The sequence below is a fragment of the Triticum urartu genome, unplaced genomic scaffold (assembly GCF_003073215.2).
Source record: "Triticum urartu cultivar G1812 unplaced genomic scaffold, Tu2.1 TuUngrouped_contig_4240, whole genome shotgun sequence".
Classification (NCBI taxonomy): domain Eukaryota; kingdom Viridiplantae; phylum Streptophyta; class Magnoliopsida; order Poales; family Poaceae; genus Triticum; species Triticum urartu.
In genome coordinates, this window is record NW_024114812.1 from 1 (window position 1) to 12,616 (window position 12,616).

Below are 12,616 nucleotides of genomic sequence, written 5' to 3' on the forward strand. Positions count from 1 at the left end.
CCGCCGCCGCCGCAGGCGCGCTCCGCTGACGGAGGCGCCCACCTGTCCCTGTTCCTTGACACCGACCTCGGCACGAACCTCGCCCTGAACGTCGCCGCGGACTCCACCATCCGCCGCCTCAAGTGTACGCCTCTCGTCGCCCCCTCTCCCCCTTTCAAACCCAGACCGAGAGAACCTTATCTGATTCGCTTGTTTGTCTCCCCGCAGCGCAAGTGGCCGTGGAGCACGCCGCCGCCTTCCCCGACCTCGGCCCCGTCGCCGTCAAGTCCTTTCAGGTTCTAGTTTACGGCTTCGATCCTTTTCATGTTTTTACATGATTTTTTTTTCTGGATGTAGGGTAGTAAGCTCCTCATGGTCGCTTATATTTCGTGTATTTTGACATGTACTTTGTCTCGTGCATGGACGGTTCGGTGTAGGTTTTCCAGTGTTTTGTTAGGTGATCAGATGCTTTAGTCTGGGTACGTTTTACTTGATTGGCGTCTGATCAGCTGGGAGCATAGTGCCTCCAAACCCCCAAACCTCAATAAATCCTGCCTCCGAATCAGTGTGTATGGTTCGTCAAACGCCTAATGGAGATTGAGCTAACTAACAATTCTGGTTTCTTTGATAAAAAATGCAATAGATGGCTACCAAAATTGACGAAGTTCATTGAATATATACATGAATTGTGATTTTTGAAAGATGTATATCTTGATTCTGATAGTCAGGGCAACTCATTTCTCCCTTTGTTGTCCTGGACTGAATGGCATGTTCTTCCGAAACTCCATACAGTTAGCATGTGCAATCTGGAGACCCTTCAAAGGGTAGCGCAAGTTTCTAAATGTGTTAGTATATCCGACAGGTGCTACGCAAGGGTGCAATGTACCACCTCTCTGATTCGATGGCATTGAGGAGTGCATTTTCCAAAGTCAAAGCTGGGTGCTTTCTGCATGTCAAGATGGTAGCAGTTGCGACGGACTCACACTACTGCAGAGACGAGGATAGAGGGAGATCAAGTAGAGGTTGTCTTGGAGTTGATATGGACAAATGTCTTATGGAGTTGCCTGCAACAATATCAGGCGGTGTAAATCCTCAAATGCTGGAAGGTATTGAGTTAGCATCCACTGTGGCATTTGAATTGTATTAATTGTTGAGTCAAGTTAGCATTGCTAGTGTGTTGTAGTTTGCTTATTGTTGGTTAATGTCTTATTCTGGATATGAGGTTAGCTATTCAGTTGAATTGATCATTCAAGTTTTTGTGTTTCTGAAGCGAACCTTTGTGTCAAATCTCCCGTGTATGGTCAATCTACAGCTCCTTCTCACTCAGTGGAGGCTGTGGATTTCTTTGACATGCTCGAGTCAATATGTTCTTTCTCATGCATATGATTAACCTCTTTTCAGTATGCATGTAAGTTGTTAAAATTTATGCTGTCCGTAGTTGTATCATCTGTTGAGGGATGAGGTTGAACCTGCTAATATTGTTGATTTCCCTTCATATAGTTTATGCTGAGTTATTTTAAAATGTAATAGTTCATGTGCTTTTGTAGGTAGTGAGGAGGCTGCAGCATTGCTTAATGTTCATGCACATGATGCAGTGCCAAATGATGTGCAGCTGTCATCCTCGTCACATCCCAATGCAGAAACAAAGAAGGATGCAGCAGTAAGCCTGGCTACTGATGTACAAACAAATTCTGTGGCAAATGTCAGTAGATTTTCAAATCAAAGCAATGTGGCCCTGGTTGGAGAGGAGTTACTTGCAAGAAAGGAAAACCTTCTGCATAGTGTCAAAGACCATGATCTTGGTGTTGTTTCTGGCGACAAGCAAGTGGGGACAAGGGAGGGAACGGTGGGAGAGCTTCATGCACTGGATGATCCCTCTCAGGAAAAGGAGCGCAAAAGGGCTAGAAGGACTGATTCTGTTAACACGTCAGCTGTAGATCGTGTTAGAGAAACTAATGATTACAAAACCAGGGATGTGAATAGCTTGGATAAGCCTTTGTTGGAAACAAACACTAATTCTCTTGGGGTAATTCCAAGCAATTCTTTTCAGCAAGAATCACATGGAAATGCACAAGAGGATTCAATCCAGCCTGAAAATCCAATCATTGCTGGAAAGAATAAGAAAAGGAAAAAACATCAGTCAGTCGCTCCCAAAGATGCCCAGGAAATAACAAAACCATCAGCTGGAACAGTGGAGGTACCAAAAGCGTTAGATGGAGGCCTGCTTCATGAAAACCAAGGGCAACAAGGTGATGGTGTAGATAATGTTGAAATGACTAGCAGAGACAAAGCAATGGCCAGACTATTTGACATGCATCTTCCATCATCACAACTCAATAGTGGAAACCAGTTGGGTACTGATGCTCAGGCAACTACTGATCTAGTTGCTGACAAAAGTAACATCGGTATTGTACATGAAGGATATGGAAATCCGGCAGTTGGAGAGACCAGTAATTCCACTTGCAAAGTTGTAGCTGGTGAAGAAACAATTGCAGAAGGAATCAATGATGAATATCATGATGAAAGAGCAGTTGAGGTAAGCAACATGGAGAAAGGAAGTAAAAGCGAGAATGTCTTGGATATGGCAGATACAGCCGGTAATATTTCTCATGAGAAGAATTGCCAGGAATCAAATAAGGTTAGTTCTGTTGGCCTATCTTCCATGGATACTGCTGAAGCAAAAGACCAGTCTGGGTATAGCGAGAAAGCAGCCAAATCAGATATAGTGTCTACTCAGGGGGACATCTTAAATGACCCTTATAAGTGGCACATCACAAGTAATGTGCAGCGAGGGGATTGTAATGTCATAGAAAATTCAGATGGTGATGGAAAGCTGAAGAAGAAGAAAAGGCGCCACTCGGAGTCTTCAAAGGATGGTCCTACTACTCAAGGTGTGACAAAACCATCTGGATCCATTGCAAATGCTCAGGTGGAGACTGTAAATGAACCAAGCAAGGTGAATCAAGGGGATTCTACCGTAACAGAAAATCCAACTGGTGATGGGAAGCGTAAAAAGAAGAGAAAACTCCGCTTGGAGTCTTCAAAGGATGATCCTTTGACAAAATCATCTGGACCCACTACAGGTGGAAGCTCGACACAACATACAAGTGACGATCCCCTAAATGCAGAGCAAACAACACAAGGCACTATAGGAGAAGCAACGGGTAGTGATTGCAGGAAGCTTGATGGAACCGCGGATGTAGCAGCAACCAATGTGATTAATGAGGTATTGGCAGATTTAGGATGCACAGACAACTTAAGTGGAGATCCAGTAAAGGAACATACTGAAGGTGTTGTTAGTGCAGCCTTACCTCTGAAATATCCAGCAGATAATCAGTCTGATGATCTTAATGATGTTTTGAGTGAGAATACAGCAGTGCCAGCTGATGGCAGAACCAAATCCAGTAAGCGTCAGAGAAAGAAGACTTCATTGAAGCATGTTTCTACTGATAGCAGTAAAGATATTCAGTCTTTGGGTGTGCAAGTCAGACAGGTTCCCACAGAGGACTTGGAAGGAGGAAATGACACCAAAGAGGAATTGCTTCTGGAAGGTTCTTCAATTGACGCTCCTGCAAGTACTGGTCAAGTATTACGGCAGAAAAGCAAAAAGTCTTTGAAGACTCAGACTCCTACAATACAGGAAATAAATCATCCTACACATGGACAAGATAATCAGTTCATAAAGGATGACCAGGAAAAATATGTAACTGATGGTGGAACTCATAATGACAAAAATATAGTAGGAGCTCCAACAGAATCATCAGTAGTTCATAAAGATGGCACAACTATCACGCATGATAAGCCTAATGCTCGAAAGGGAAGGAAGAAATCTTCCAAGACTGAACTTCAGAGTCAGGATACTGCTTTGGAACAAGGTTCTGTTGCAGATTTGATGAACTCCAGGGCTCAGGAGGGAGCAGCTATTCCTAAAGGTTCTGCTGGTGCTGTTGAACCAAATGATTCCGCAGCGATTCGTTCTGGAAGTGGCAAAATTAAATTCTTGGACCATTTTAGCCCCAGTGTGATGAATGGCCCATCTGTTTCTGCAGAAAACAATGATGAAACTACTATAAGGGAAGTTAAGGGCAAAAAGAAAAGCAAAAGAAAACCAGATATGCAGTCTCAACGTGCTGGTATTATCGAACCAAATGATCTGCCAGAATCCCATCTTCATACAGATAAAACTAGTGTAGCTGATCATTTTGATACTGGCAATGTGGGTGTGCCATCTGTTTCAGCAGAAAACACGAACAGAGAAGATGGTAATGTGGAAAAGGCGAAGGAGAAAAAGAAGAGTAAAAGAAAGCAGGATTTGGTCAAACCCGAGTCTGAAAACCCCATTGGTAATAATGAAGACACTGATAATTGTTCACAAAATTTGCTGCATTCTGTTGTGCAGAAGGGAGGAATAGAACAGAGCAATGCAAAAGAGAACAGTGATAAAATCACCAAGAATAATAGTATGCCGCAACAGGAGACCGAAGCAGAAAACATTAACAGAGAAGATGGTAATGTGAGGAAAACCAAGGAGAAAAAGAAGAGCAAAAGAAAACAGGATTTGGTCAAACCCGAGTCTCAAAATCCTGATGGTCGTAATCAAGATACTGATACTTCTGCACCGCAGAAAGGAAGAATGGATCAGGGCAATACAAAAGAGAAGAGGGATAAAGTTATTCAGAATAATAGTATGCTGCAACAGGAAAAAGAAGATGCCACACGTGATAGCACTCTTGAAAAGAAGCCCTGCCAAAGCAAGGTTGGTGCTGACAATCAGACTGATTTGCCCATTGAGAAGCACCATGCTTGCATGGGCAAAGAACAAATGAACTCTACTTCGCAGACAAAGCATCATGGTAAGAACAGAAAACATGACGGGTCTATTGATGGGAGGGCAAATGCAAATCCTAAGGTTGTAAGCAATGTTGTTCAGAGCAGTCCCATGAGCCCACAAGCATCAAATGAAAGCACTTATGGCACACCAGCTGTTAACCGATTTAGAGTAGCAGTTCGGAAAGTTCCAAGAAAAAAATTTGAACAGCTCAATGACAAATCCAAGAAGGATACTAGTAAGAGAGGCGCTGGCGCAATTTTCAGTGACACCATAAGTGAAGACTCTGATGAACTATTGAACACCATGGGTGAAAAGGCTGGCAAGGAAAACTCATCAGATGATTCATCCACATCTGCTGACTCAGGTAGGAACATGTAACATGGAATAGGTACTAGCTGGCCAACTTTATGCTGGATTGTATTTGCACTTGTTATGCATTTATTTACTTACTGAATATAACTGCTTATCTTTTATGTGTTCCTCTGCCATGGTGGAACTCATTCCAAAATTCTTGCTTTGCTTTGATAAATTCCCCTTTTCAGTATTCAGTGTATCTCCAGAATGGCACACAATAGACTGGTACTTATTTTAGTATTCTGTTCATAGACATCCATAATCCACGGTTTGTCCTGTGTTTGTTACTCAGTGTTGCTTGCTCACAAACTGTTTTCTGACTTTGCATCTGATGATACACTGGTCTGCCTGTGGAAGTTGGCTAACTGATGTGCATTCAACAGGTATTTCATCCACGGCCTGGGAGGGAAGCGACGTACCTGATGATGAAGGCATTGCATCGTTGTAAGTTCTTGAATCTGTACATTAAAAAAAACTAGTTTGGATAGAACTGCTTGACTAGACGAACTAGTAGCACACTGCAAATGTGAACGAGCGAGCAGGGTGCACATTAATATACTATGGTAGCTATGTTGTAGCCGTCTTGTATCCCCGCTGGGCATAGATGCATGCACGGTAACGTTTTGGATAGAACTGCTTGACTAGACGAACATAGTCTGATTTCGCCTTTTACTGGTCTACAATGTTGAAGCTTGCTGAGACCTGAGTTGCTTTGATCCCATTTGTTCAGGTCACAGAGGAGTGACATCAACTCCATCCTCCGAGGCTCCAGTAGCTACAAGAAGGCGAGGCTGAAACCAACCGAGCTGCTGGAGGACACCGAGGTGCCTGATAGCCAGCCTCCAGACAGTCTTTGGGGCTGAATCAATGGACGGACCTGGTGCTTAAATGAATGCGAGTTTCACGCAATTCCCAGTTTTTTTTGTGCATTTGTGGATTTGGCTGCTGAACATGTCTGGATATCATGTTAAAGTGAAGTTCACATCTCCAGCTGTATTGAGTTTGTGGTCGTGACAGTCCTCAAAATTCGTCAATTTTGTCCTTTTTGCCGTGTCTATTTTGGTGTCCTGTTGTTGCCTGTGGATGAGTTGACGAAGTTTGTGGAACAAATTAGCCGGTAAGAAATTCGCAGTCCAGCTTTGTTTAATGCCAATTTCTCCTTATGATATTAGAGACAAGTTCAAATGCTAACATTTTTCTTTTGAGTAGTTTGGATTGTGTACCATATATGTCACGTGGTAGTTCAAATGCTAACATAGTAGTGAGATCTTGCAAGATTTCTCATAAATGTAGTCTGCAAAAACCAATAGCAGCAAATTACACAACAAAACTTGCAACAACTCAAGCTACACCTAAGAACGTTCATACTAGCTCATAGCTGTTTCTCTTTTACACATTTTTACAGAGCTGGTCTCTCACTAGCTTGTCAGCTACACAATACATCACCAAAGACTCAAAGCTATCATGGGGTGCGAGCCTTCCTTGTTACTTGTGCTTCTGGATCTTCATCCATGATGTTTGCAGTCTTCCCAATGGATTTCTGGCTAAGCATCCGGGCAATGCCGCCTCTCAACCTTAGCGCTTGGGATCCATTGGCAGGCGCGCTGCCACCCATCGTCCTCTCGAGCTCCGACAAGAGAGACTTCACAAGAACATCAAAACGACGCTTGGATGTAGGATATCTCGATATCGACTTAGTGATTCCTTGCAATCTTGACGACACAAAGCAGGAGCAGGCGGTTTAGCAAATATCAGTGATAGTGTTGAGCAGAATGAAAGAATGAGCAGGGCGGTACCTTCGAGCAAATGCGTCGATTTCTGCTTTTTTCCGCTCATTCAGTGATGGCACATGAGGAAGAGTGCCCTTGAGGTTACTGGGCTCACCAACCATCAGGACTCGCATTTTGAGGTATTCTTCCTCTTCTTCTGTGAAATTCTCGGCTTTAATTTGTTCCTTGATGATCATAAGAGGGTCGAAGAACCAGTCAAAGAGAGTGCTTTTAGGCCTATTATCAGATGTAATCTCAGTGCCATCACCTGAATATGTTCCAAAGCAGGTCAGGCTAAGGTAATCATAACACCCCCTTCTGGTAGTGGTGTAACATGAAAGTTTTTATGTGAACTTACTCAAGATTAGGCCATTAGAGTTAGATTTTGCAGATCGAAGGAGTGCATTAAGGATTACATATGCCGGTAAACCAACGTTAAGAACTCCACTGCCAACTTTGCCTGACTTCGTTTCTTGGATGTCTTTCATTGTTATCACTCCTTCATTCACCAAAACCTCTCCCTGCCGCTTGCATTCAGCAAATAAGTGGTCCAGCATCTGCATAACAGCTACGATCGGTTATATGTCCTGATTCTGTAAGTTCAATTATCAAGGAATAGAAAGCAGCAGATAATGACATTTACAAAATTGAATAACCTATTACCAACATGTGCTATTCCTATTGGACCGTACAAAAAGTGAAGCTGGTCACAATACGCAGAAGCATTGTGATCTACTGACGTATTAGCAAGAAAAGATAACCTTGAATGGATTGAACTCATCCATGCTGTTCTTAAATGATGTAACACGGTTTAGAGGTTTCTTTCCTTCTTGGTTCTCCTTGTCGAATGAGCCTGGCTTAGATAGTTGACCACCATGTGAAGAACCCTCATTTTTCTGTTTCCGATATTTCAACCTAGAGAGTTCAAACGTCAGTACAAGAAACCTCAAGTTATTTATGATTTGATCCAAAGGCATGCAATATGGTTTACGGTTATACCTTGGAAAGCAAGATCCCGGTGCCATGTCAAGTACATCATTCGTGTACTCATCAAAGATGGACACAGATGAGACAGCATAAGAGAGTCCCATGACTACAGAGGATTCCTGAGAAATCAACACGAGCAAGGCTCCATGACTTCAACAAGAAAAAGGATATCGCCTAGCATTTGTCACTATATGATAATTTGCTAAGTACAAATTGCCATACCTGGTAAGCTACAACTGCACCAAACAGGCCTAAAGGAATACTAGAGAGGATGGATGCAAGAACAGCCCCCAGTACCGCAAATGGCCAGAGAAGAATAGCAAGACCTGCGAATGGCACACATGCTGTCTCCAGAAAAGGTCCTTCTCTCCCAATCAAATCCTGAATCAGTCGTTTCCACCCTTTGAAGAGCATGACAGGGCACTTGTAGATGGCAATTAGTGTGAACATTATTACATCCAGTATGAGTCCACAAGCAGCAGACAACAACGCCCCGGGAATATCAAGCAATCTGCGGATATATATTTGTACTCAATATTTATAATTCATAATTCTTCAAGGAAGAACAAAAAGAGATGTGCTGCCTAAATACAGAGCACTGCATCTAGGGCTCATTTCTCTCAGCTATGAAGTCAAGCATAAAAGGTGCTAATTTGCATATGTGATGAAGGTCATATAAGTTAAAAGCTAGTACTAGACACAAACAGGAAGCAAACCTTATCTCATATGGCTTTCCACAAGGAGGTGTCTGAAGACGAAGGTCATCCATAATTGAAAAATAGGAGTGGAAAAGCATGTCTTTCAAATCCCTGACCACTGTACAACTCCCAGTAATAGTGCCCCATGTTCCATCCTGCAGTTTTGAGATGGTAGACATGTAAAATATGTTCTAACAAAGCAGGAACGGCATAAATACAAGGAATGGCATGTTTCACGAAAAGAAGATTTACCACAAAGCAATGAACAAATGTATTTTCTTTGCCTTCTCCAACTGCATCGAATGTGGCCATTATCGGTGCTAGAAAGCCATATAATAATCCAGCCAAAATGCTTCCCGGGATGCCAACTATCAACCATAAGATCATGACCACAGTGGCAGCAACAAGAAGTAGAAGCTTTACTACAGGTCCAACCATTCTGGTTCTGCCTTCGACAAAAAGAGGACAAATAATATGAGTATTTAGACGCGTATTAATATGCTTGCTAAGGGTGAAACTGCAGAAGATACACACTTTACCTGATGATGCAGTAGTATGTCCAAATCAGATGCATAGGCCATAACCCAAGAATTAGTGCAGATATTCCGATTGCCATAATAAGGCATGCCCATGGGCATAGCAGAACACCTGTTAGACGGAATAATATGAAATGAGGGGATACGATACATAGTTTAAACATGTAGAAGAATCAAATAAAATGAACTAACAACACAAATAGAAGTATTTAAGGGCACAACACAGGCTGCAATTTCAGCTTTTACATACATTGGTCCCCATGAAAGTCTGTCATTCATTTGCAAATCCATGGCTTGCATCCACACATCAACAGACAACACGCGACATAATTCAACCGAAAGCATTCAAACGGCACAATAAATTCACAAGGTCACATATGTACCTAACAAACTTCATGGTTTTGTTTGTACAAAATCTCAAAAAAAAAATCCACGAAATCAATAAATATTAAATACTTCTATAGACGAGACAAGGAGAACATTTTCTGACAGGCTCCAATTGATGCTAGTTCTGAGCATACTTTTGTGTGTGAGAAACTACAAGATTTTTCAGGTTGAAGCCCATGTAGTCTTATGGGTGAAAGTGCGTAAGTGCATATCATCTGTCCACAAAGGGTTATTTGATAATTAAAACATAGACACTGTTATCCAATAATGAACAGAGTAAACTGAAATGATACCAGCCCATCAGTTAAAACCAACAACTACTTTTGGAAGCTAATAACTCAAGCCAGGTGAAAGCAATTTGGTCATATCATAACAAAAGCTGGAACAGCATAGTGAGTAATGCCTGTCAGGCATGTACACAAGCAGCAGAGAAATCAAGAGACTACCATACAAGGCAAGGAAATGCACAGCCAAATATGACCACTCCATTTTACTCACACATGAGTAGATGACAGATCAGACTTGCATACCAAAAGGAGCAAGAGAGTAGAGAGACCAGGATGTCACCTTTAATGAGCCCAAGGATGAAGAGGCCGCAGAAGTAGGGCAGGAACTTGATGAAGGTCCAGAGAGACGCCCAGAGCCTGCTACTGCTAGGCGGCTCCATTGGCAAGTTCTTCTTCGGCCTTGGTCGGACTAACCAAGGAGCAGGAGGCCAAGACTTACAGCTTTCCTCCAAAACCCCCCAAATTCGGAGCACCAAGGAGCTTCAGGGGAACCAAAATCCTCCTCGCCAGGAATCCTTGGTCACCCAAACTTGGCAAAACCTTGGGGACAGTTGGGAAGCAACGAGCGAAACCCCAGACACAAGCAGGGCTGGAATACCTTCCTGGGAGGAGGAGTAAGAGGAAATTGCACTGTTTTCAGCAACCGGCGACGAATTTCTCATTCAAACCGGAGAGCAACAACGGCATCTCGGCAGAAAAGGAAGGGAGTAAAAAATAAATCAAGAACCAGGCGAGCCCCGACGGACCTGACTGAAGATTCGGACCACCCCAAGACGATGTAGGGAGGGACAACCTAGGAAGGACTAAAGGGCCAGCGCCAGCAAGACGACAGGGGCAGTGGGCCCTCCCTCCGGCGACAGACAAGCCCGTGCCGTCGGAAAGCCTGGTTGGAGTTGGAGGAGAGCCTTGCCGACGCAAAAGCGCAGGGCAGGGAGATAGATGGCCGGGGTCGGGGTGGTTACACCAGAAAATGAGCAGCGAAAGGAACCGCCACGGCGCCCATTGGTGGTGGGACTGGGCTGGCTCGGCTGGATTCAGAAACCGCCCCGGGGGGCGAAGGATCCGATACTGGGCGGGCTCCGGGGAGGCGGGGAGGAGGGAGAAAGGAGGCACTGCGGTGCAGGCGCAGATTCTTGCTTCCTTTTGGGTGGGGCGCGGGTGCAGGAGGAGGAAGAAGGGACGGATGGAGATTGCGTCGTGGAAGTGGAAGCCTCGTGCTCTGTTTCTTGTTTAGTGGGAGCTTTTTCGGCTGCGGTTGCCGTGGAGGGGGAGGGGGACGGGGAAGGCAACGGCTCCGGACGCGCGGGGCGTGAGAGAGACCGACGGGAGGCGTTAACACCGACCGTTTACCTGGGTGACACGGTTCATCAGGTACTAATGACATGTGGACTCTTTGCCTCTTTCTGCCCGCGATGGCGACGTGTGGACTAGGGTCCTCTCGCGGGTCCCCACGCGCTGATGGTGTGAGCGTTTGACAGATCTAGGGGAATTACCGGTCACTTCAATGCTGTGATCGTAGTGATTTCGAGCATGTTTGGCTGGCTGCCGAGAACTGACTCGCCAACGTTCAACACGCCAACATTTGGTCACTTTCAAAAACTTGCCAAGAGGAAATCACTAGCCCCTCCAATCCAAATTATTTCGCGCAATTTTTGGGAGCTTGGTAAGATAAATTGGTAGTCACAAGTAAGTTTTTTGTACTACTAAACTAAGCAGGCTATTCATTTGAGTGACCCTCCTACTTTTTTTAAAAAAAAAGTAAGTTTCTGCATTGCTTCGTTCTTCGTCCAACCTTAGTACATTCTCCATTTCCTTTTTTTGTTTTGACTTTTTTGTTTCATCTTTGGTGAGAGGTTTTCCGACCGACCTTTTCTGAAAACCACCTCAATTGCCTTCTCTTTTAACGACTTACCAAATGACATTTTATTTTCTTTGGTAAGCTATAATATGTTCTTATCAAGTAAAATCTTCTTTTCCACAATCACGTTAATATAGGCAGACGTCCGGTAATATTTATATCTTCGTTGCAAGCACGCCTAATTATCTGTTTTATGTTAAAAATAGTTATGCAAATAGAGAATAGTGGGTTAAAAAAACTAAAATAGATGAAATGGTGGGACAAACGAGATTAATCTATCAAAATGGCAAATGCAACGTAAATCGGTAGTCTTAGCCGTCTGATTTTAATTGTGTGAATCTTATGGTGGACAGATTGGACAGCCTAGGGTGTCGACTTGGATAAGAGGAAATCTCAATGCTTATATTTTAGTCAAAACATTGTTACCACTTGTAAGATTTGTATGTACTAGTCAATGTGTACGTGCAATGCACATTAATTTGGAAGTATATTAAGTGCATGCGAATATTAAGTATGATATTATTTGCGTGTTATTATATGATTAGCAGTATATTTGGCATGAAATTAACTGCACACTAAACGTGTTGAGCGCTCAACATTGAAACAGTCCAGTTCGTTGGATTGACATGATTTGATGGCCGAGATTAATTGGATCTGCCCCTTTCGGTCTTTTTATATTGGTATAGGTATAGATGCTAGGTTTAAGTAAAGATTGTGGTTATCAGACTATGATTTAGTAAACTTATTAGTTGATCAGACCATACTAGTTAATTTATTTGAAGTTTGTAGGAGCCCTACATTTCAATTAAAAAAAGGGTTGACACAATATAAAACAAGCAAAAGAAATACTCTAGATGCAGCTTTGGAATCTTGAGGGTAACCTCCGACCCTTCTTAACTCAAATAAATGAACAAAAGTTTCTGAATTTAC

General features: G+C 43.2%; 2 protein-coding genes across 3 annotated transcripts; one reads left to right on the plus strand and one right to left on the minus strand.

Annotated features, from left to right (window-relative positions):
• Positions 1-15: 15 nt before the first annotated feature.
• Positions 16-6,221, plus strand: LOC125527540. The gene is made up of 6 exons (XM_048692051.1): positions 16-124; positions 208-275; positions 842-1,085; positions 1,527-5,174; positions 5,548-5,608; positions 5,895-6,221. Exons 3-6 carry the CDS (start codon positions 860-862, stop codon positions 6,025-6,027), a joined length of 4,068 nt encoding a protein of 1,355 aa, XP_048548008.1. The 5' UTR covers positions 16-124; positions 208-275; positions 842-859; the 3' UTR covers positions 6,028-6,221.
• A 199-nt stretch (positions 6,222-6,420) lies between these two features.
• Positions 6,421-11,113, minus strand: LOC125527541 (uncharacterized membrane protein At3g27390-like). Of its 2 annotated transcripts, XM_048692052.1 has the most exons (11): positions 10,575-11,113; positions 10,109-10,430; positions 9,158-9,266; positions 8,871-9,063; positions 8,637-8,773; positions 8,143-8,431; positions 7,933-8,039; positions 7,695-7,848; positions 7,292-7,490; positions 6,961-7,201; positions 6,421-6,876 (listed from the first exon to the last, which is right to left on the minus strand). In XM_048692052.1, the coding sequence occupies exons 2-11, from the start codon at positions 10,206-10,208 to the stop codon at positions 6,627-6,629; spliced, it is 1,779 nt and encodes a 592-aa protein (XP_048548009.1). In that variant the 5' UTR covers positions 10,209-10,430; positions 10,575-11,113; the 3' UTR covers positions 6,421-6,626. The 2 variants fall into 2 exon arrangements, with proteins under 2 accessions (XP_048548009.1, XP_048548010.1); XM_048692053.1 differs by lacking the exon at positions 10,575-11,113 and having other exon boundaries at positions 10,109-10,558.
• Positions 11,114-12,616: the final 1,503 nt, after the last annotated feature.